Raw genomic sequence first — 25,182 nt, 5'->3', positions numbered from 1 at the left:
AATACATGAAATTCACCGCCAGCTCAGTCACTTTCCTATGCCGGGCTGATGAGTGCTAATAAGCACAAAACAGCAGTCCTCAGCTGGAAATGACTGAGCTGGCATGTATTTCATGAATTACAATTATAGTTTTTTTCTGTCGACTGTCAGGGTTGTGTGGTTTTATACCCAGTGGTTTTTTCAATAAAATGTTTTTTTTTTTTTGAAAAACTGAATCGTTTTCCCCCAAATGTTTCCATGAATGCAAAGCTCTAGAGATAAAATTATATATTAATAAATTTGCAATTTTTTTTTTTAATGGTAATGCACATTTGCTAAATAAATTTTGTATTGATTTAAGAAAGAAGAATTTCTTTCTTAAATCAATGCAACTTTTCTTTTTGGGTACATGGCAGACCTACTATGTTTTTCTAAAATTAGATAGGGAAAAAATCCTAATCTTTGTCTATTCATTTATTTTTCTTCCATTTCTCTTTTATATTTCAAAGTAGCCCGAAAAGCATATTTCAGCCAAAATTTAATGTTACTACTTAATTTGCTTAATTACTTAAGAATTATAAAGATAAATCATGAATCATTGAGGCAATCTGTAGTGTATATAAATCTAAACTCTGTAGAATATTTAAATGAGAAGAAAAAAAAAATTGCACACTTTTTGACATCCACAATAGATGACAAGCAAGAAGAAAGAAAGATGTAAAAAATTTTGAAAGCAGAAAGTATTTAAGTAACTCTGCTCTCATAACAAACTTGAATGTTTTTTCACCGTTTAGAAACATTTTAAATCCCAATATAATAAAAGGATGATGTATGAATAGTAGAATAAATTAAAATTAATTTTTAATAGTAAAATGTCTTCATTATTGAAGTGTGCTAAAAGTCTAGTTTCATTATTTGAATTTGTACTGAAAAACAATACAGAATAAAGTAGGACTGGAAATTTTTTTTTCAGAACTTTTTTTATTTGAGGGTTTTAGTTAAAATTATTTTGTTTTAAAGAAATTGAATTCTTAAATGCATTAAACCAGGAGAAATATTGTCTGCAATGAAAAACATAAAGAGTTTCTTAAAGTCTATGTGTCCTATTTGAATGTCCTTTCAATGATACATTTACATAAATTATTACATGACATGTAACTTTTTTTTAATCTTTAAACAAAATATGTGTTAATCTTTGATTTTTACATTCTTCTGTATCTATGGAAGAAAATATTGATTTCGAGCAAATTTTTGAAAAGTGTCTGTGTGTGTGTGTCCGTGTGCCTTCCATGTGTGTGACCGTTTTTTTGTGGCGGCTGTACAGCAAAAACTACTACATGAAATCGAACGAAATTCGGCAAACACGTGCCCCTATCATGGGCGCCCATATGCAAAATTGAAAAGGGGGGGGGGGCTCAAATATTTTCATTATGGTTTAGCTGGATATTTTCTACGAGGAAACCGATTTCAGGGCAGATTAGAGTCATTAAAATTTGAAATTTTTAATAACTTATTCATTAATGGCTGGAAAAACAATGTTTTTACATTTTCGTAAAGAAAACGTTATAATTTCAAAAGGGGAGTTGGCTTGAGCCCCCCCTTGCCCCCTGTATGGGTGCCCTTGGCCCCTATGTGAACTTCTGCCCATTAGTTTCTGGCGCAAATTCCTCTAGGTGAAGGGGGTGGGGGGTGGGGAGTGGAGCAATAGAATGCCTTTTGAGTTATGCGTGCCTTCTATTCCCTAGGAAGTAACAGGCAGAATCAAAAAAACCCCTAACATGTACAGGTGCTGATTCAATTTTAGTGTCAGTAGCTCAAACGGGGGATGAGTTATCGAACGTTTTTTGTCATCACTTGTGTGTGACTGATATATTTCAAGAAATAATGAACGGAATCGAACAAAAATGTACCGACAAGTTAGCCTTAGAGAGTACAAGAGCTGATTCGAATTTTGGCATCAATAGCTGAAAACCTATTTTGGAGCTCTAAAGCGTAATTGTTATAAAATTCCTATCCCTGCAAAAGAAAATTGGTTATCGTCCATATTCTTATGCACTAAAATCGAGTTCTGCATTCCCCTGGCACCTGGCATTGGTGGATAACTAGAAATGGGCGCCATCTATTGAGAAGAAAGTGAAACTTTTTGATGAGTGACTGAAAAAACTGCAAAAACAGGAGAAAATGGTAAAAATGGGAAATCGGAAGATGGATGTGAAAAACAGGAGTTGTCAGACAGTCGAGTTGGCAAGTATGAGAAAATGTTTTATAAGTGGATGCAATTGGGGTGCGTTCATAAATTGTAACAAAACTCACTAGCTTAACGAACGATAACTCTTCGGTTTTCTGTTACCTGCGTTCACTTTTTGAAGGATCAGTTAAAAATTAAGATGTCGGACAGGTTAGCAGACGACGCAGATCATTGCTTTTTCGGAGGATGTGTTTTTTGAAGTTAGTGATTAAAAAAAAATGACTAGAAGATTATTCTTTTGAATAAAATAAAAAAACAAATTCCAAGATTCCTTTCAATTAAATTCTATCTTAATTATGATAATTTTTTAGATTCAATCATTGTTTCTTAGCGCAAAACAACAAATAGTACATTTTCTTAAAACAAATAAAAAATATGTTCACACATTCTGTTTTCAGCCCCACTGTGCAAATACTGTTAATTTCTAAAAAATCTGAATAAAATGTATAGAAAACACTCTCTTGTTTACTCTTAAATTGGTGTATTTCCTGGTATATGCGGAAAATAAGCAACGCCGATGCTTTTTGGATAGAAAACAGTTCACTATAAATCTACTAACTTTTATGAGATCAGATATGACCTGACTTAAACAAGGTATTTTGAATTATTTCTTGATGATTTACAGGAAAATGCAAAATGTGTTTTTAATTTAAAATATCCAACACATCCCCCCCCCCCCCCCGTTAAGAAATAGTAGGCAAAGGTGTGTTTAAATTATTTGACTAAAAGTAAAGTACAATGCATTTGTAAAGGCTATTAAAATTCAAAATGTATTATTATTATTATTATTATGTTTATTGTCAGTTGTCTAGAACAAATAAATAATTAAAGTGTGAAGTATTTATTTCGATTTTTTTAATTGAAATTTTCTCAATCCTGCAAAAACCCTGATGTTTTTTCCAAACAAGATTTCATATGCTCAACAATAAACTCATTATGAGCTGCACATATATCACATTTGAAACATAAACGTTGCATGCACTGGGAGCCGCTATGTTTTCTGAGCAAACCACCATTTTCCTTCGTGAATTTCGTTAAGAATTTCGTTTCACGAAACTAAGAGTTACACTTTCTGAATGACCAGTTAGCTAATGCGTTCGACGTTATGAACGCACCCTTGGATTTTAAAACATAAAAAAATAGAACTGACATAAAAAAGTAAGCTATGAAAGACATAAGTTTTACATCCAGTCAGTAAAATTTAGTACTTATGAATATTCTAGGACTCAAAATTCATGACCAATTGCCAGTTTCCATGAATTTAGAACATTTTTTTTTGCTGAAAATCATGATTTTTCATGACTAGAATTATTTTATTGCATGGATACCATGTGCAATGCATGTAAATTCATAACAAATAAATAAAATGAGCTAACACAATTAACTGTATTATACTTGAACATCAATTTATATACTACCATTGTTCTGTCTTTTATGAGTGTTTTGTTTTTGGATGTTTAAAAAGATTAATAGTAATAATCTTCCGACTTTTATTTCAAAAATTTTTGTAAATACATTTACAGAACATGAACAATTTGAACCCAGAAAAAATGTTTACTGAAGCATTCATGTTACATATACATTTCTCATTATTTAAATCTATTAAGATACATGAATAATATTAATAAATGTGTGAAACCTAATTTTTCCATCGATTGTTTTCATAGTCATAGGTAGATGTAAGTCCATCAATAGGATCAACACGAAGTTGAATCATTGTTTCCAACATCTTAGCTTGATGCTCTGGAGTCATAGAATAAGGAGGAGGTGGGTATACTGAAAGGAAATCACCATGTGAATGGTATCATCAAAAAATAAATTAATAATATGCCAGTGGTTAAGGAGTGAAAAAAGGTCGAATACGGAAGTAATAGGTGGAAAATCAACATCAATTCAAAGGAAATCAACATAAATTATTACAAATTCAAAGTTTTAAAGAAATGAGCATTAAAAACAATAACTTAGTATTTACAAAAATACATATTGTATTATTGCAACAAGAATTTAAAGTACAAATGGCAATCAAATGGACTTCAAAAAAGTTATTTTTCTATTAACAAAACAGAGTAAAATAGCAAATATTAAAACAAAAAGCTAAAAGTTAATATAAGCAGCAACTTTGAGTAGTTTTCTTTATATAGCTAATAAGCTTTAAATACTATCAGCCTCGCTTAAGAGACGTTGTCTGTAAGGATCAGGCAGGTTGTGATTGTTGACATTTTTAATTTTCTTTAGTTTTGCATATGTTGTTCCTTATCGTGAATGTAATGTAAATCCAAAATATGAGTTTTGTATGACTTACTGTTTTTGAGAAATTAAATTTTTAAATTTAGGGGGCGTGGCACATTTTTGTGTGTTTTTCAAATTTGCAGATTTTTAAAGTTCTTGTTGCTTCAAGCACCCTTATAATGATATGGATTTTCAAATTCCATACTATTATGTGGTCATGTTAGATACTATTACAGTTGTCAAATCGGTGTCACTATGAGGGCGACGCCCACAAAATCTGTTTAAAAATGACCGAAAATGAAATTTTTTACTATATTCAAGGCCAATTTTCTCAAAGCGCCTTCATGATGACACCAACATTTTTACATCAATTTGTAGCTACACTTGCATATTTCAAAAATATGTAATAAAATTGGTGTCACTATAAGAGCGCCAAAAGATATTGGAACTTTTAATTGATAAATTTCACAAAAACGCAAATGATTAATCTAACTACCACTCTCACCCTCATAGCAGAGATCTGAAACTAATTAAGTTTGATAACCAACATGTTTGTCTAACATTTCAACTAAAAAAATTTCAAATTCGAATGGATGGCTAAAATAATGCGTTTCTAATATTTTTTGTGAAAAAGCTCTTTAAAAAGTTAGAAACACAGTAAATCGATATAGGTACGATAAAAAAAAAAATGATCACATCAAACATCAGCTAAAACATCAGCTATCCAACGATCTAACGCACTCCTATTACTTTCGGAAATATAATCGTTTGAAATTAGTATGTTATGGCGTTATTTAAAGAGACTTTCAAATTCGAATGCCTTTTCGCACCGTTTGTTTTAAACTTTATTGTAAAATTACAGTAATGATGGCTAAAATAATGCGTTTCTAATATTTTTTGTGAAAAAGCTCTTTAAAAAGCATTAGAAACACAGTAAATCGATATAGGTACAGATGGACATATTGTGTAATGTGCATTATAGGCTAAAATAGTCATAGTAATGTTCATATTTTTTCAATCATATTAATTTTTATCTGTTATTTATATTAAAAATGCAACTATTTATTTTTACCCAAACTAAATAAACATAATGTATTGCATAGTTATGAACATAATGCATTACATAGCGAATATTCAGAATCTGAAACAAAATTTGAGGATGACGTAGACAAAGAAGACATAAAAAATCAAATTAACCAACTTCAGAAAGACGGTCATCTCTTATTGAAATCTGGTAATTTTGTAGCACTAAAGCTTGGGAAAACACGGTATCCCGGAGAAAAAGTGGTAGTTGACCATTTGCTAATCTAACTACAACTAGCCCCCTCATAGCACAGATCTGAAACTAATTAAGTTTGATGACCAACATGTTTTTCTAACATTTGGCCTGATAAAATTGATGTCACTCCTATTACTTTTGGAAATATAATCATTCCAAGTTAGTAAGTTGTGGCAGTTTTGTTCCATTTATTTATTTATTTTTTAAATTTATTTTATTTGTTTATCATTTTTTTCTTTTAATTTTTTCACATCCAGATAGTTTTTGTTTTTTTACAAAGAAGCATAACTTTTAACATAAACAGCTATGGGCAGTAAGAGCGTCTTTATCTTGAACGGAAAATGCTCCTTTTGATATAGGTACAGGTCTATTGTGCATAATATAGCTAGATTAACATACCAATACTCGCCCTGTTTTCCGGAAAAACAAATTTATTTATTCCAACCCTTCTTACCATGCATTTGACCTTTATGTGCAAATGGTCAACTTCTACTATTTCTCCGGGATACCCTGTTTTCCCATCCTTTAGTGCTACAAAATTACCAGATTTCAATAAGAGAGGACCGTCTTTCTGAAACTGGTTGATTTGATGCTTTCCATTTTCTTTGTTTTAATCTACGTCATCCTCAAATAATGTTTCAGATTCTGAATGCTTGCTATATTAGTGTTCCCGCTAGGCTATTCTTGAAGGGAGCAGCGCCCTGCCCTTTTTCATATCAGCAGAATGCGCCCTGCCCTTTTCAAAAATAAAGAATTGCTTTCTGTGTTTTTAAAAAGATATCACAAGTTTCTTATCGAACCCCATTATATCCAGCAATTTCATTTGCCCAGCGATCAGTCACAAAAAGGTCCTAGTATTGTCATTGTCCCCAAAATTTCACACTAAAAACAGTCCCACAAATAAAAGGGGAAGAAAACACCTAGGCAAAGAGAGTAAATGAGATTCTCAGAATTCAGACAGGCTTATCAATTGGGCACAAAAGCAAGTTCTTCTTTCTTCCCAGGGAACTTAAAAGGGTGTTAGAAGGGGTTCGGTCATCTGCGAAGGGGAGAGGGAAAGATTGTTTTATTCAAGCCCCATCTTTGATCTTCTGAGAATCAACAATGAGAGTAAACATTTCATAGTATTTTCTGCTGTAGGATCAGGGGATGTTTGTTCCAGGAGAAGTAGAAGGGGTACTTGAAAAAAGAACGCAAACGACACTTGCCTTCTGCTAAAAGGAAATTTAAAGAGTTGGAAGAAAAGAATATAGATGCCAGCAGATAAAATACGAAGATTAGTGATGGTTCAGGCTTTTTTTCTTCTGCAAAATAGAACAGGGTTGGTATGCTCTTGATGAAACTTGAAAAGGGCTTAGGAAAAAACTTCATTTTTAAGTGATTGAAAAAGTTATGAAAGCTTATCTAGTGCTTGAATTCCTTTGGCATTCATTGAATTGTGCATGTATTTGTGTTTTTTTTTTTTCTTTTTGAACGTTTTATCAGTGCAATTTTTGATTTTGTTAAAATGTGTCAGTATACTTAACACGTGCATCGCAGAAAATCGTCCACCGCGCTTGAGATGTCAATCCTATTGCATCTTGAAAATATTTTAATATTTTTGACAGTCGGAAATTATTTTGACACATGCTGATTTATATTAGAGTATTTTGTTTTATTTTTAAAAAATACTTTGTTTTTGAAACCATGGCAACATTGAATTCGCATTTGGTGGAAACTCGCTTCTCATCTTTCAGATTTCAATCCTTTTGCATCTTGTAAATATTGTAATATATTTGACAATTGGAAGTTGTTTTGACATAGGCAACTCAAGATTAGCTTATTTTATGTTTTATTTCAATAAATCACAACAGTATTTTTGGGATGTTCCGCGAAAAATTAATTCCAGTGTTTGAAATTTCAATCTATTGCATCTTGTAAGTATTTCAATTTTTTTAACAATTGGAATGTATATTTTAACATGTGCGACTTTAATTAGCATATATGTACTGTTTTTCATTTTAAATACTAAAAAAATAATTGTTTTTGTTTTTAGTCTTGTCTATTAATTATTGCAAATAGGATTTTAATCATTATTTCCTCATTGGTTATCACTGATTTTTTTGCAAAAAATACTAAACTTATGAGTTCATGGTATTTTAATTCAATGTTTGGATTGAAATGCAATAGTTTTTAAACAGTTTAATTTACACTCATCATGGTCTTGATGTCTACTAAAATATTTCATGATGTAACACAGATTTTTCTTTTTTTTTTTTATCTGGGAAGGAGGGATTTGTAATTAAATACTGTTCTTCATACATTGCAATTCAAAGGATTTTAAAATGCCTAGAGTTTTTACTGTTACAGAATAAGTAGTCAAATTTATAACCCAAAATAATGTTGAAAAACACCCAAAAGCCAAATTTCAGCATTAGCTAAATGCTCCTTAGGGAGTGGGGAAAATGTGCTTAGTTCGTCAAGCGAAGCCTTTTCTAAAGACAATTGACTGGAAAATACCACTATATTTAATACTGAAGTCAGTGGTGGCCATTGAACGGGGGGGGGGGGGGGGTACTCATGGTGCAGACTACACTGTTTGAATTTTTACAAGATGTTTTAAACTGTTATTTCTCCTTTTTTTTGGGGGGGGGGGAGGCGCTAAGTACTTTTTGAGTGGGCGCGTCATTGCTCTTTGGTGGTGGGGGGGTGGGGGGAGGGTGCATTGAATAGTGCCCTTTTTATGATAACAATGCCCCTTTCAAAGACCAGCACCCTGCCATTTTTTCCTCTAGAATGAACACTAGCTATATAATATATTATGTTCATAACTATATAAGACTATATAGTAAGACGGAACAACGTTAGAAGAAGCACAAATTTGCAAATAACAGCCGACACGTGTTTCGGCGTTACAGGGAACGCCTTTTTCAATGCAAAAAATAATGAGCTTATGGATGAAAAGACATCCGATAAAAGACATCCTTTTGTCGGATGTCTTTTCATCCATAAGCTCATTATTTCTTTGCACTGAAAAAGGCGTTCCCTGTAACGCCGAAACACATGTCTGCTGTTATTTGCAAATTTGTGCTTCTTCTAACGTTGTTCTGTCTTACTTTATTGTTCAGCACAAAGGTATTTATTTATCTTATATAAGACTATGTTTATTTAATTTAAGTAAAAATAAATAGTTGCATTCTTAATGTAAATATTTGAAAAAATATGTATATTAGTATTAGTATTTTAGCCAGACAAAAAATTAGTACTATATTTGAAAAAATATGTATATTAGTATTAGTATTTTAGCCTATAATGCCCATTACACAATACGTCATCTGTACCTATATTGATTTAACTGTGTTTGTAATGCTTTTTATAAAGTTTTAAAAAAAAAAAAAAACATTAAAAACACAACATTTTATTTTAGTCGTCACTACTGTAATTTTACAATAAAGTTGAAAACAAACGGTGCGAAAAGCCATTCGAATTTGAAAAATCTTTTTTTAAATAACCCCATAACATACTAATTTTGAACGATTATATTTCTGAAAGTAATCGGAGTGACACCGATTTTTTTAGTTGAAATGTTAGACAAACAAGTTGGTTATCAAACTTAGTTTCAGATCTCTGCTATGAGGTGGTAGTTAGGTTTTCTGCAAACATTTGCGTTTTTGTGAAATTTATAAAATAAAAGTTCTAATATCTTCTGGCGCTCGTATAGTGACACCAATTTTATAACATATTTTTGAAGTATGCAAGTGTAGCTACAAATTGATGTAAAAATATTGGTGTCATCATGAAGACGCTTTGAGAAAATTGGCCTTGAATATAGTAAAAAATGTCATTTTCGGTCATTTTTAAACGGACTTTATGGGCGTTGTCCTCGTAGTGACACAGATTTGACAGCTGTAATATTATCTAACATGACCACATAATAGTATGGAATTTAAAAATCCATGTCATTATAAGGGCGCTTGAAGCAACAAGAACTTTAAAAATCTGCAAATTTGAAAAACACGCAAAAATGTGCCACGTCTCCTAAATTTAAAAATTAAATTTCCCAAAAACGGTAAGTCATACAAAGCTCATATTTTGGATTTACATTACATTCACGATAAAGAACAACATATGCAAAAATAAAGAAAACTAAAAATGTCAACAATCACAAATGCCCTAAACTGCCTGATTCTTACAGACAGTGGCTCTTAATCGGGTAATGGATAAACAAATACAGTAAAACCTGTAAAGTTGACCACCTTTGTAAGTTGATCACCTGTCTATGTTGACCGCTTTTGTCAGGAACGGAATTAGTCCTATCTCGTATAATGAAGGAAAACCTCTGTAACTTGACCACCTTTCTATCTTGACCACCTGTCTATCTTGATCACTAATGTACCCCAAATTTGGTTTGGAGTATTGTAAAAAACCCTTTGTAAGTTGACCACTTGGGTTGTTTTTTAAAACTTAATTTAGCAAATTATTTTATTATTATTTTTTTATAGCTTTCCAAGAATATTTTTGATGCCAGACCAGCATTTTACCAACTAAATAAAACAGCAGCATAACTAAAGCTCCTTGTAAGTTTAACCCACATTGGAAAAATACTAAGAACCCTTTTATTCTCCAAACTTGTTTTTCTTTTGTTGTTCTATTTGAGATTACCTTTTGTACTCTCTGTTCAATGAAAACATGTGTCAGTAGAAAAGTACAAAGTATTTTTTTCCAGTCGCAATATTTTGTGGCAGCACTGGAATTGTGCTAGAGTAAACGTTGCTTGCATTGCAGTATTTCTGGTGCAAGGGATTAAGAACTAGGACATTTTCATTTTCAACTGCCTTTTAGAACTATTAGAGTTCAGCTTTATGCTGTTTGTGTTATAGTTTTACATAAAATGGCTTCAAAAAGAAAGTTAGTTGAACTTGAGATTGATAAAAAGTATGAAGTATTAAAATTAATTGAAAAGGGATAAATCCAGAGAAAATTAGCTGACACATATGGAATTTCCAAAACTACAAACTTCAATAGGGAGTTATTTTGTTGAAAAGTAGATCATCATGGTTATAAATGTATTAAATGTATATGAGAAAAAAAATAATAAGCGAAAAGTTTATTATTTTTGATTAGCAATAAATTTTTAGGAACTATTAATACCAAATAACTGTTTATAAACAATGATTTATTTTTATTTATTTATTTATTATTTTTTTTTTTTGATCAATTAACTGAAATTTTAAATTTACATGACACATTGTACGTCATTCTGAGAAAATAACCTCTAAAAATATTTGAATAGCATTTGAAATTATTTTTTCCAAGTAATGTTAAACAATGAAAGTGAGTTGAGCGGAAAGAGTAAGTGTCAATTAGTCAAAAAAAAAAAAAAAAGAATACATGGTGCAAGAAATGACAAAAAAAAAAAAAAAAAAAAATCATTACCCCCCCCCCCCCCCTTTATAAGTTGACCACCAAAGTACTGCATTGCAAGTGGTCAACTTACACAGGTTTCACTGTACCCTGTTTATATGAATAAAAACCTCCCAGAACCGAATCAATGTTAAAGATCCCCCCCTAGATATTCGAATATTGATCAGCTTTAGAAAAAAAAAAAAAAAAAAAATAGAAATAAATTAAGTGAGAAAAATTATTGATGTAAAAATGCAAAGTAATAGTTTTTTTCGGCAACAAGCAAGTAAAATCACATGCATATTCCTTCAAAACATTTCCACTATTCTATCAAATTTCTTCCGTCTTTGCCATTACAAAAGAAAAAACAATAGATAGTGCAGTCAAGAAATAAATTAAATAACACACAGAAATATGCACATTTTAGACAATAAATTAATGAAAATGAAATGTTAATGTAAAACATAGTAAACGAGGAGGGGAAAAAGAGTCAAAAAATGCGTTCCCAAAAGACCTTGAACAAGCTATCCACTATTATGAACATTTTCAAAAAATAGTGTAATGAAAAAAGATGGAAAAATAAAAATTTCATAGCTCAAGTTGCAAATTACTTTGAATAGTTTTCATATGTACTCGAAATTAATTAGGAAAACTATTTTGTCCTTTATTTTATTTCAAAAAGTTTTACCTATATCATTAATTATTCCCTCTATATAGTTATGATTTATTATTATTGCGTTTTAAGACAAATGTTGTCAATTTGAAAGGTAAATAAAATTTCTCCGCTTAATCAAATAATATTTCTTAGAACCGACGATATTCGATTAAGCAGGGCCGACAGTATTTCAACACATAAAACCATTAACTAAAGAATTTGCAAAAATTACTATAAAAAAATTAGTTTAGAAATGCAAAAATCGTTTTTAAAAGTTTGGGTAGACGATTTATAGCAGCGGACATAGGATATATGTTCTTCACCTTCCCCACATCATGTAAAAAGTTAAAATGATTATTATCATTGTTTCAATGGCAAAAAGCACATTGCAACATACAAAAGGACAAAAAAAAAAAAAAAAAAAAATCTTACCATAAAGTCTTATGAAATAATATGACCAAAGTGTAAGACTCATAAAGATGCAAACACCACCTATTATATATTTCCAATCTCCAGTTGGAGCACGTTGCTCAGCAAAAGTTGCACAAAAGCTGTGCCTATATACTAAAATAAAAGAAGAGATTAATATTAGTTCTTTTTGTTTTAAAATAAAAAGTAACTGCAGACAAAAATATTTTACTTGCACTATTATCTTAGCAATTAGTGCTGATGAACTAAACAATCAATATACTTCTTTAATTAACAGATTAATAATACAGCACTACACTACTATTTTTTTAGATAATCATAGGGCTTTTTGCAGAGTATGATATAGAAAAACAAAAGCACTCACAAATGACATGTTTGACAAATTTATCTAAAAAAAGTCATGTAAATGGAAATGTATTTTTCTCATTATATAACAAATGTTACTGAATACAGAATGCCTCTACATGTCATAATGTGGCCTTTGTTCACAAAATTGCCCTTAATCTGTTTTTGTGTGTGTGTGTGTTCTTAGAGATATTTCAACATTTAGATTCATTTTATTTAATACTTACAGGCTTTTTTCTCATCTAATGTCAATTTTTTCCAATCTCCTTTTTCTTTTTCTCGAAGAGATTTAGATTCAGATGTATTTTCTCGAAATCGAATTGCAGGCATTGGGTAATCTACTCGATCAATGTATGAATATTCTCCATTGACTCCAAATCCTACAACATCTCTATTGCCAATACGAGCTCGACCATGTATTGCAGCTAAATGTTTCAGCATAAGTGGGCTACTCATAAGTTTTAAAATTTGCTTGTGAGACACAGTACGCATCAAGAATGCCATTTTGGAATTTTCTGTATAAAAAAAAAAAGAAAACACATTGAAATTAAAATACCAGATTATCTGAAAAGCACTTTATTGCACTCATATTTTACTATGAATACCTTTTCAAATGCAATGAATAAGCAAATAAGTTTCTGAAATGAAAGGAAAATTCAAAACATTCATTTCTAAGTAGTATGAAAAGATACATAGATAGATACACAAATCTGAATTCATCCTCAAAAAAATCCCTTCAAAGATGAAAGATATTAAACTACAGCATTGTTGCCAACCTGGAAAAATCTCAATGCACCTTATGGGGTTTTAATTAAAAATATACAAAATTTCAAATCAAGAATCATAATTCTACCAACTGCATGTGCATCCTACCAACATACTTATATGCTCAGTTTTCAATAAACTCTTTTGTTTTCAAGTTGTATAGCACAATTATTTTATTGCAACCTTTTTTTTTTTACAATTATTTTAGTGCAAAACATTTTCTGAGCTCATGGATCGTTCCATGTTTTATTTGTTGGGTCCTTATTTTGTGAAAAGCAAAAATTTTTTGTTATTTTCTTTATTTTTGAGAAAAAGAAATTATTGTCAATTTCTTTTATTTCATGGACAAAATTTATATCAAGTATAACTTTAAACGTATTTAACAGTTAAAAATCTAAATGCATACAATGTTTTTTTTTTTCTTTTTTTTTTGTTGAAAATTCCGACTATCCATTACCAAATTCAATTATAATTGAAACACATGATTTCCCATGACTTTCTAGGTCAGGGTTCGTACGCTCCGGGAATTCCGGGAAAACCAGGAATTGTCAGGGAAAATGACACTGCCAAAAATGTCAGGGAAAAGTCAGGGAGTTTTCAAATTTTGTCCTCCAAAATTTTTGTTTCCATTTTTTTCCCAAGGAATTAAGTACTATGAGATCTAGTCTTCGTTTTTATTGTGATTTCACGAAAAAAATTGTAAATTTTTATCTAAACCGACGCTGGCACTTAAAAACTACAATCGAAAAATGAACGTTTTTTTTTCACAACGAAAAATGCGCCAAAAGAGCGAAGATTTTCTTACATGGAGTCAGTGAGGGGAACGCATTTCTTTCTACTGCCTTAAATTTTAGATGGGTTGCCACAACATTCTGTTCGGTTCAGGATTCGTACGCTCCGGGAAAACTTGGAATTATCAGGGAAAATGACTTAATCAAAAATGTCAAGGAATTTTCCAAATGTGCCCCCAAAATTTTTCTTTTCCCAATTTTTTCCCAGGGAATTTCGTTTTATAAGATCTAATCTTCATTTTTATCGATGTATTTAAAAAAATTGTAACAATTTTAAAGCAATGAAAAAAGTGGCGACCCAAAAAATCTTCAGCAGCCGCCATTTTTGACTCTCAGTAGTTCCCAAGGGAAAAAAAATCAGGTGAACAGCAATTATGCACAAACTCAACAGGAGAGAAGACAATTTACTGCTTCGGAAGCACAACCTGTAGATGGGAGGGTCGATCGGGGAAAATGTTTTTTTTTTTTTTTTGTTGATCGGAAAATCATTTCAGCTACGTGTTAAACATAGTCGCCATCTTTGGTCATTCACAAGATGGAAGTAGATACGATCCAAAAATGCCTAAGTTTCTAAAAACAAAGCAGAATTGGATGTTTTCTTTAATTGAAAACTGATGAAAACAACAAAAAATGGTCTGCAAATTGTTTTTGTATTATTATTTGAAATAATTTCCTTGAGAAATGAAAAATTTTGTTCTTAAAACTTAATCTTATCCTCACTGCCTCGGACGCAAATGTGATAAAAACTTTTCAATGAATTGTAGTATCATGAAGATTTATTTTTTAACTGTCTTCATGCAACAAATTAAAAAAAAGTTATTTCTTATTTTTGGGCATAGCCGCCATATTTGGTCATTCCCAAGATGGAAGTACACAAGCCTTTTTCAAGTGCCTAAGTTCCCGAAAACGGCATTGGATGTTAATTGCAATGCAAACTATTGAAAACAACACAAATTGTGCCCTTTTTTTCCGGATGATTTGTAATTATTTTCTGGAAAAATGCAAAATTTAATCTTCATAACATTTTTTTTGTTTTAATTGATTTAGACTCTTATGTGCTAAATACTGACTATTTTGCTTTTATTGTAGTTTTTTAAGGATTATTAATTATTTATTACTACTTTTATACTACAAATCCAAAAATCTACTTATTATTTTAAATTTTTCACTTTGTCGCCATATTTGATCGTTTGCACAATGGAAGTAGACTTAAACTTCCAGAAACAGAATTGGACGTTTATATCAATGTGTAATATTGAAAATAACATTAAATGTGCAAAAAGTTATGAATTTTTGAAAATTAACTATTACTTTCTGGAAAAGAAAGTTTGAAATTTTAATGTAAGCGTCCTTTAATATGTGAAAAAAAAAAAAAAGATTATTGGCATTGGCCTATGATTGGCGGATGTTGATTTTTGTTACTATGCATTACATGGTACGCCGATTGATGCAACAAGTTAATCATATTTATACTGAAATTTAGCTTTGCATTTTGCTCAATATGTTTCGTTTAACCTACTTATAAGAAAATAAAATGTATTGTAAACCAAAAGCGGATGCTAAAAGGTTGCTGCAGGACTACAGCAAAATGCTATAATATTACGCGTGACATCAAAGAAACGCTAAAATAAGTTGAAAGTACTCTGTTTTCAACAAATAGTAAACAAATTAAAACAATTTTGAACAAAATGTTTAAAAAAAACTTAAAATTTTGACAGAGAAAACAAACGAAAAAAAAACCAAGTTTTTTTTTTTTTTAATCTAAGGAGAGAAGTTTCAGTTCTTCTGCATCGCTACTTTAAACAATTTTAATTATTTTGAAAATATTACTATTTAAACTTAAATTTTGAATGAAGCGAGTAACCTGGAATTTTCTAAAAAACAACCTGGAAAACCTGGAAAAGTCAGGGAACTTTTTTTAACCAAAAGTGTATGAACCCTGTAGGTGGAAGGACACTCTTTAAAATATATATTTAATTTAGAAGTATATATTTGGTCATGAAAAGCAAAACGTGAAAAATTTAAAGTAATTAATTTTTGAATTTGTTGCATAAAAGTAATAATTAAAAAGCCTCAAAAAAATTACAATTTAGATGAAATAGTCCATTTTTAGCAGATTATTGTCTGAAGCAATGAGGATAAAATAATATTCAAAAGGTAAAATTTGAATTATAAAAATTTGGATTTTTCAATAAACTAAGAGTTATCCAAAAAAGAAAAAGGGGCAAATTTTGTGTTATTTTTAATAGTTCACACAGCAATAAACTTCTAATTCCATTTTAGAAAACGACAGCACTTAAAGAATCTTGTCTACTTCCATCTTGAGAATGGCGAAAGAAGGTGATTAAACCAAACAGTAAGATCTAGATCTTAACTAGTAGCACAAAAAAAGAAAAATAATAATAATTTGAACTTTGACATTCTTAATTCAAATTATGTTTTTCGCAATCACGAGTGTGTGTGTATATAGGCGTGTTTGTTTATGTGTGTGTGGGGGGGTGGAGTATCTGTGTTTGTGTGTAGGGGGTATGTGTATGTGTGTATAGTCATGTATTTGTGTCTGTGTGCAGGTATGAGTGTGTAGGTATCTGTATGCATGTGTACGTGTCTGTATGTATGTGTGTGTATGTGTGTAGGCGTATGTATATGTTTGTGTGTGTGTGTACATGCGTGTATGTATGCGTGTAAGTGTAGGATATGGACGCAACCTAGAGACGGTATTTGCTAGAGGAGCAGCATCGTGAGGCAGCCGGTTGATGGTGGTGCTGCAGAGGGTGCTGGTGGGAAAACAAAATCATAGGAACGTCAAAAACAGTCAAATGAAAGCAATAAGCAATCGTGATTGCCAGTCTTGCATAATATAGACGAATGTGCGAACGGCGTTCGCAGAAAATTTTTGGCTCTGCAGAAATTTTTTTTCAAACTGCTAACGTTGATATAAAAAAGAAGAAAAAAAAAACAATTTTTTTTAAAGGGATTTTTTAAGAAAATCCTAGAGTTTCTTTCTGTTAAAGCCTTTCTCCAAAAGAGCCTTTTAAAGCACATGTGTAAAAAAAAATGGTTTTGGTAGTTTTCTTCAGTTGGTGAGAAATAAGCAAACTACAGTCGAGCCTCCATATATCGAACTTCCACATATCGAAATTTTCTATATATCGAAATCCCAGCAAATTTCTATGTTCATTACATAGAAAAATTGTTTCTATATATCGAAAAAATCTCTATATATCAAAAAAAAATTTCGAGACATTCGTAGATTTTTTTTTCCACTTTAGATTGTTTGTCTCATTGAAAAATGAAGGTTACGGGAGAAAATTATGTTTACTAAAGGTTGCTAAGAAACTCATAAGAAATCATGGTTTGAGGGGTGTGTAGATAGATCGTTGTTCCGTTCTGGAGTTCTTAAATTCCCTCAAGTTTATTTCAAATCTAAGTTGTAACCAATAACACTGTAAAATCAGTTTCAAGTTATCCTTTTTGTCTGTTGATCATCTTTCTTAGTCTGTTTAGCTTCAGTAAAATCATTCAAGTTAAGTAGATTGATTTTTTAGTTTTCTCTCGATTACATTTTCAAAACGAAAATCCTCTCATGTTGCGAATCAAGTGGAACTGCCGAAGAATGAAGATGTATGAAAGCACAAAAATGTAATTTCTGTTAATTTTCCAGTTATTAACTTTCGTTTAATCCGATGCTCGTATAAATTAGAAATTGGGTTTCATGCACGAAAATTAGCATTAATTTTAATGTTTTAAGAGATTTTTATGATAAAATAAGATTGTTTCTATTTATCGGAATTTCTATATATCGAATTTTTTTTCCGGAAATTTGCTACTTCGATATATGGAGGTCCGACTGAAAATGTTATTGCAAAAAAAAAAAATAATAATAATAATAAAATAAATGATTTAAAGCCTTTTTTTTGTCTCTTTCATATTTGAATATAAATTTAATTTTTTATTCAAGGGTGAGTTAGGCGAAATAATTATTTGCAGAAAATTTTCCAGTTAGGATTTGTGTTCGCAGAAAGCTTTTCATTTTATCTAAGTCTGGTGATTGCTCAATAAAAAATCCTCATGAAACCACAATTTAGTTGAAATACTATGGTTTTTAGCACATTAGCATCCAAAACAATGAGGATAAAATGAATTTTAAATGAAAAATATTACTTCTTCAAGAAAACTATTTAAAATAATCCCCCCCCAACCCCCCCCCCCCCCCCCCCCGCACATTTTACATTATTTTCATTAGTTTGCAGTTAAATAAACATTTAATTCTGCTTTGCTCTTATAAACTTAGGCATTTAAGCATCTTGTCTGATTCCCTCTTGTGAATAACTAAATATGGCGACTATGTTAATCCCCAATCCCTATTGACCCTTTGTTAAATTATTTATTTTATGATGTGAAAATTTGTGAAAGAGCCGCTTTTATGGTGAGGAATTTTGTGAATGGAGCCGCTTTTACAATGTGGAGTTTTGTGAATGGGGCTACTTTTACAATGTGAAATTTTGCAAATGGGGTTGCTTTACAATGCGGAACTTCATGAGAGGGTCGCAAAGCGGACCCAATTCTGGACTGGATCGTTCCTCCCGGGAGCTATACTATTATCAATATATTTGCATATTTCACAGTTGCAATAACCAGGGTATCTGCCACATTTCAAGGTTTGAAATCCATGACTTTTCCTGACTTTCCATCACTTACAGAATGCAATTTTTCCAGAAAAAAAAAATTTCATAAGAATATCTGAATTAATGTTTTGTGAAAATTGAATTGCTACGATCTGATCAATGCTTTGGACAAACGTTTATAAAAATTCTGATTAAAGTGAAATGTAACTAGCTTAGCTACCATTTGAACTAAAAAAAAATTTCTACCAAGGACATACATTTATAAATCTAAAGCTTTTGAAAAATATTTTTTGACTATCACTAAAAATATTGAAAAAAATAAGTTTTAACTCCAAAATGATTTTTCAAAATAAGAGAAGCTTTAAACATGCAGCAATAATGATGAGAAACTACTGATGAACAGCTAAAAAAAAAAGAGCTTGATTTTTATTTATTTTTTCTTTTGCAATTTTCCAAATGAATAATGAATCTAATTTTTTTCTTTGCTGGTATTCTAAAAAATCTATCTCTAGCAATAATTTCGTAATTACTACAATTTAAGTTTGCAATAAATGATCAGAAAACAATATGTTAAAGTACCAAGGTTGTTTGGTTTAAACGGTGGTTTAAAAAAAAATGTTTTTTTTTTCTTCAAAAGTTTGATTGTTTTCCCCCAAATGTTTTCACAAATTTTACATATTTTTGCAAAGAGTAAAACCTAATTAATGCAAAGTAACTAGCAAAGCTTTAAAGATAAATTAGATTTTATAAATTTAGAAACTTATATCTTTTAAGGTAATGCAACTTTTGTAAATAGTTTTCATTTATTTATTTTTTTCTTTTCTTTTTTTTTTAAATCTATGCAGCTTTTCTATTATGTAGATAAATATACAAAGCAGACCAACTAAGTTTTTCTAAAACTACATGAAAAAAACAAAGTAGATCTTTTATAACATTTTAATTGTCATTATTTTTTAGTCTTTTGCATTTCAAAATAGTCCAAAAAGCGTATTTCAATCAAAACTTCATATACTACCTAATTTGCTTCATTACTTAAGATTTATTGAGATAGATTATGTACCATTGAAGAGATGTATAGTGTAAAAATAGGTTAACACTAGAATACTTAAATGACAAGAGAAAAAAAAAAAACTAAGTCCAAGAATACTTAGAGTAGGCAGAAAATTAAGTTTATACCTGCGCACTTTTTGCATCCCTGATAGACCATGCAGTCAGAGCAAGAAAAGAAAATATATAAAATTATGAAAACAGAAAATATTCATGTAACTCTGTGCTCTTATAAAAAAAAGTCTAATGCCAAATTTTCAAGAATTTCCAAGAACTTTCTTGATCCCAATAAAAAACCAGCTGATGCGTGCGTCACATGACTTCCTTTTACTCCAATTTAACGATAATAGTGCCTCGGAGTAAACAAAGAAACACTATAAATACTTTCACCTCAAGTTTGTTGTGAATCGAAGCCAAAGAAAACGTTTTATACAGATAAATTTTCCAAAGGTTGGCAGTTTTAATATGATTCAATGGTTAACTCTCGAAATATGGCCAAATTAAAACCAGATTAAAATAACAAAAAAAAAAAAAAAACGCTAAATTTGTCGTCAAGTTGGTGACAAAACTTGGCGACCAAAAGACTGGCGATATATCGCCAACTGTCCGCCAAATTATAACACCACTTGAGCATACATCGAAATTAGCAATGATTTTTCCCCCAAAAAGGGGCAAAAGACCCCTTTAGAAACACCCGAATGCAACCAAAAGGGGAGGTGCACAACTAGACCACACTAGGAGTCTACGTACCAAATTTCAACTTTTTAGGACATACCGTTCTTGACATACATACTACACATACATATAATTTGGTACAAAATTAGTTGTAGCATGATGGTGTGAACCTCAAAGCATTTTTTCGAGAATTCGGTTTTGTTCTTTTTTATCCAGTTTTAAGCCACCATAGATGGAATTAATTCCTCTGCAGGAATACCGAGCGAATCACCATAACATGGACGAGCAAACTCATCATCCATTAGCTATTTGCAAATATACAGGCGAACCAAATGAACTTTCAATTTTCTACTACAGGAAAAGTTGTGCGGTTACCGCTAGTAACATGTAATATTGGATTGTTTCCCATTTCTCAAAAATATTCTTTTCTGAAAGAGTATGGTCGAAAACATGGGGCGAGTTACTTTTTCTTCATTTGGATTTATTTATCTTGTAAAAAAAAAAAAATCTTAAAAGACGTTTATTCGTAGTTTTCATTTTTCCTGCTGGGGTAATCATAACTGATCGATAGTTTTTTACATAACTAAGTCTTGCAAGTGCATTATTGGAAAATAATTTTACAATAATAATCACAAAACACTAAGGCAAAATTAACCAATTTAGTTTTTTTCATGATTTTTTTAAATCACTATGTGGATAGTTTTTTCCCCCCAAGTATAAATATTTTTATATTATTCATTTATACGCTCAGATTTTCTGTTTAAAGTTTAAGGGACTCATTTTTCCCAGCAAAGGACCCGAATCTATTTCATTATTAGGTCCCTGGGACCCATGTTATGAATAGTTGAGCGTGAACTAACACTGCATACGCACGTCACGAGAAAACCCATTGTAAATAACTTGGGGATCATCAAAATGGATACTTCGTGTGTCCATTCATTCCAGTAGCAGATTTTAGGGGGGCACAGGGGGCACGTGCCCCCCCCCAAAGGATTAATTAATTTCACTATTTTATTTATTACTTTTTAACTGACCTTTCCTTTGCACTTTTTTACATAGCCTAATTAAAAAGAACACAAAACACACACACACAGCATGTTTTGAATAAAAGCATTTTTGTTTGCTGAAGAAGTATTACTGGAGTCAGAGGCCCAGAGTTGCAGAATACATTTAACTCATTGGCTTCAAATTCAAGAGACCGCATTATCGCGATTCGTCCATTAATTTTTCTTTGATGGAATCAATAATTAATATTTTTTTGAAAATGTGCAGGCGCACCTAAAAGAGTCATTTTGATCTAGAAACCTATTTGCGAAGTAATACATTTCTTTTTTAGCTAATAAAAGATAAATGAAAGAAATCATGTGGTAGTTTCTTAGAAAAACCATGATTTTTAATAGAAACGGAATGTAGTATCAATATGTTATCTCAACTGTATCATGGCTTTAAGAACGAATCAGCAATTGTTGTGAAATTCACACAGAAATAGTTTCTGAATTCGTCAGTGAAACTTATATATGTTATGAAGTTATGATTGAATTAATTTTAAAAAACTCAAGAGAGGTATGGGTTTATTTAATAACCTTGCCCTCGTGTTATAATCATTATGACAATGTTCCTAGGTAAAGCCGCTCATTGTCTAGCATCTTGGTGGCATTATATTGGATTTAGTATTTAAATGGCTTGAAACGTTAAAGATGTATTCCGTCCACATTCAAAGTATATTAGTGCATAATGTTCATGTAGTACTTAGAAGTAAATTCATTGACCTTAAGGAATCCTTAAAAAAAATTAATGAATAAATAAATAAAAAACACGCATATTTAAAAATAAAATCGTCAAAACTTTGTTTTGGGGACGAGCCAAATGGAAATTAAGGCTGATTTTTTAGTCAAATTTTTTTTGCGAATACAATACTTCCTTTTACAAAAAAGGAAGTATTGTATTCACAAAAAAAATTTCACTCAAAAATCAACCTTAATTTCTATTTTGCTCACCCCAAATGAACGTTGAGTTTTTTCCGACCTGACCGCACGTACATATATACCTAAAAACGTATAGACACCGGAAAACCTATTTTGACTATTCCCGAGTTAATTACAACAAGTTTTCTTGTGACGTCTGTATGTACGTACACGTATGTATGTCGCATAACTCAAGAACGGTATGTCCTAGAAAGTTGAAATTCGGTACGTCGACTCCTAGTGGGGTCTTTAGTTGTGCACCTCCTCTTTTGATTACATTCAGGTGTTTCTAAAGGGGTCTTTAGCACCTTTTTGGGGGGAAATCATTGTTAATTTCAATGCAAACTTAAGTGGTGTTATAATTTGGCAGGCAGTTGGCAATATATTGCCATCTTTTGGTCGCCAACTTGGCGATTTTTTTTTTTTAAATTTGGTTTCAATTTGGCAACTGTTGGTGATATTTAAAGAGTTAACTGCTGAATCACATTAAAATTGCCGATAATAGGGAATAACATTACATTGGTGTAAAAGGAAGTTGTGTGATGCACACATCAATTCATTCATAAAAGGAAGTAAAAAGAAGTCTCATGTATGAATGATGGAATAATCAATAAACATTAATTTTGATGACAGTCTTCATTATTAAAATATGTTAAAAGAGCATTTTCATTTAAGTTTGTACTGAGACTTTTAATTAAAATGAGTTTTTTGTCTATGATTTAAAATAAATATATGCATTAAACCAGGAGAAATAAAGTCTATAATGGGAAAGCATAATAATTTTCTTAAAACCTGCTAGTCCTGTTTATATAATTGTTTTTACTGATACATTAAGGGGAAAAATTACATGATTTGAAACTTTTTTTAAAATCTTTAAACAAAATATGTGTTGATCTTTTGATTTTTAAAGTTGTATAACAGACTTATGATTCATTTGTAGATACTGCAGAATACTATTCTATGTTTAAGCTATGTTTACTATTCTATGTTTACGCATGCATGATTTTAATTTTATTATTATTATTTTTAACTTATAGTAGATAGCTGCAATTATGAGGAAATTAATTTGCAAGAATTTATTCTTGGCCATTTGTAATTAATGATGTCTGAACTATCACAGTAAATTATTTCTTTGATTATTTAAACCAAGACTCATTTACATATTGTATTTTTCATAATAGTTGAGATTTTCAAACAATATTCTCCTATAGAAATTTTGACATATGAGGAAATGAAATTACAATATTTTACTCTTAATTATTTAATTACAAAGAAATTAGGTACAAATATAAATATTAAACATCCTTTAACTATTAATTTATAAAAACTTCATGATTTTCTTAAAATAAAATTGTTTTTCTTACAAATAGTTAAAAAAACCCAAACAAACATGGTTTAAACCAAAAAACGTTTTTTTGTTTTTTTTCAAAAAAAAAAAAAAAAAAAAAAAAAACGGTTTTTATACCAACCCTGTAAAGTGCTGAAAAATTAATTAACCAGACTTTTACCAGAAACATTACCGCCAAAGTTTTAAGCTACAAACTTTGAGTAATAAAAATTTCAAGTAAATAAAACCTTGCTTTGAACTTGTGACAATTGCATTTGTCATGAAAAGCATTTCTCATTTATTTTAATAGTTTAGTTCCTAGGATTCTTATTTTATCAAGAGAAAGTAGGAATATTTTCAATTTCTTTTTTCCTCTTGAAATAACATATGTAAAATATTTTTTGCTGTAGTTTGTATTCAGACACTTGTCCTAATATTGTAATTTACAAAAAATGAGTTTTCTTGTGTGCAGACACGGCATATTATCATTATTTCTAAATGAATGTGTATACTTTTTATCACCTCGGTTATATCCAGGTTTTTGATGCATTTTGTTTTTGTTGTCTTCTGACAAGAGCAGTATAACAAGATGTTGATATATTGACTTTGTATTTAAACAAAGCTTAAATTTGTAAAATACATGCCTCTTTGAATGAGACCCATGTCCTTTAACACTGAGTTTCTGTAATAGATTTTAAACATCTATTTTTGTAACTTTTGTGCCAAACCACTTGATATAATTTTAATAGAATATTTTTAAAGATTCGATAATGTTTTTGCTTACTTCGACTAGAAATTTTTTTCCTTACTATTGTTAATTGGTATCAAGTTCAAAATTATAAACTTATCAAGTTATCATAGATCAGCAGTCAAATCTTTCATTCAGCAAAAATGTTCCATTTGGTCTCAAATATAAGCAATGAATTAAAAAATAATCCAATTGATCACTAGGAACAATTATTAATACTACGTTTTAAATTTTAAATGTAATAATGCCCAGCTTTAGAGACATAATCAAACGCATACAAAAACAGCGCGAAGACCTTTTAACCTTCACATTAAGACTGCCTTTAAGGATGGCATACAATTTAACTTACATATTGGTACTACTTAGCAATGAAAATTATTACTTTTTTTTTCAAAAATAAATTAAAAGAACAAATAATATAACAAAATATTAATTTTTCACTAACTTTAGTCTACAGAGCCGTAGAAGTTGAAGAGATACAATACCGTCTGTTGCCAGGCTTAAGAAATCAAAATAATATGAAAAACTTATTTCGTAAAGTAAAAACTGTTTTTCATTAGATATTTTCATTCAAAAAATTTTAGCTGTTGAATTTCAAGCCATCAAAAGTTTTCAGCTTAAACACAATTATTTGTTTAATAAAATTAAAAAAGTGCACATGCCCTGGTTGCCACGAAAACGTCGGAACAAG

The 25,182-nt window shown here is 30.5% G+C and overlaps 1 protein-coding gene across 2 annotated transcripts; it reads right to left on the bottom strand.

Moving 5' to 3' along the window:
- Nucleotides 1-3,697: 3,697 nt before the first annotated feature.
- On the bottom strand, nucleotides 3,698-25,075 carry LOC129223356 (cytochrome c oxidase subunit 4 isoform 2, mitochondrial-like). Of its 2 annotated transcripts, none has more exons than XM_054857930.1 (4): nucleotides 24,937-25,075; nucleotides 12,774-13,061; nucleotides 12,205-12,336; nucleotides 3,698-4,003 (listed from the first exon to the last, which is right to left on the bottom strand). In XM_054857930.1, exons 2-4 carry the CDS (start codon nucleotides 13,048-13,050, stop codon nucleotides 3,867-3,869), a joined length of 546 nt encoding a protein of 181 aa, XP_054713905.1. In that variant the 5' UTR covers nucleotides 13,051-13,061; nucleotides 24,937-25,075; the 3' UTR covers nucleotides 3,698-3,866. The 2 variants fall into 2 exon arrangements, with proteins under 2 accessions (XP_054713905.1, XP_054713906.1); XM_054857931.1 differs by lacking the exon at nucleotides 24,937-25,075 and adding an exon at nucleotides 24,528-24,710.
- Between the last annotated feature and the right edge of the window lie 107 nt (nucleotides 25,076-25,182).

Source organism: Uloborus diversus, chromosome 5, assembly GCF_026930045.1.
Source record: "Uloborus diversus isolate 005 chromosome 5, Udiv.v.3.1, whole genome shotgun sequence".
Classification (NCBI taxonomy): domain Eukaryota; kingdom Metazoa; phylum Arthropoda; class Arachnida; order Araneae; family Uloboridae; genus Uloborus; species Uloborus diversus.
This window is presented reverse-complemented; position numbering and strand designations above follow the sequence as displayed.

Coding starts and splice junctions, on each gene's coding strand:
- LOC129223356 (XM_054857930.1), bottom strand. CDS start 13,050: ATGGCATTCTTGATGCGTACTGTGTCTCACAAGCAAATTTTAAAACTT. Junction 12,337..12,773: donor ATTAGATGAGAAAAAAGCCT/GTAAGTATTAAA, acceptor CTTTTATTTTAG/TATATAGGCACAGCTTTTGT. Junction 4,004..12,204: donor TTATTTCATAAGACTTTATG/GTAAGATTTTTT, acceptor ATTTCCTTTCAG/TATACCCACCTCCTCCTTAT.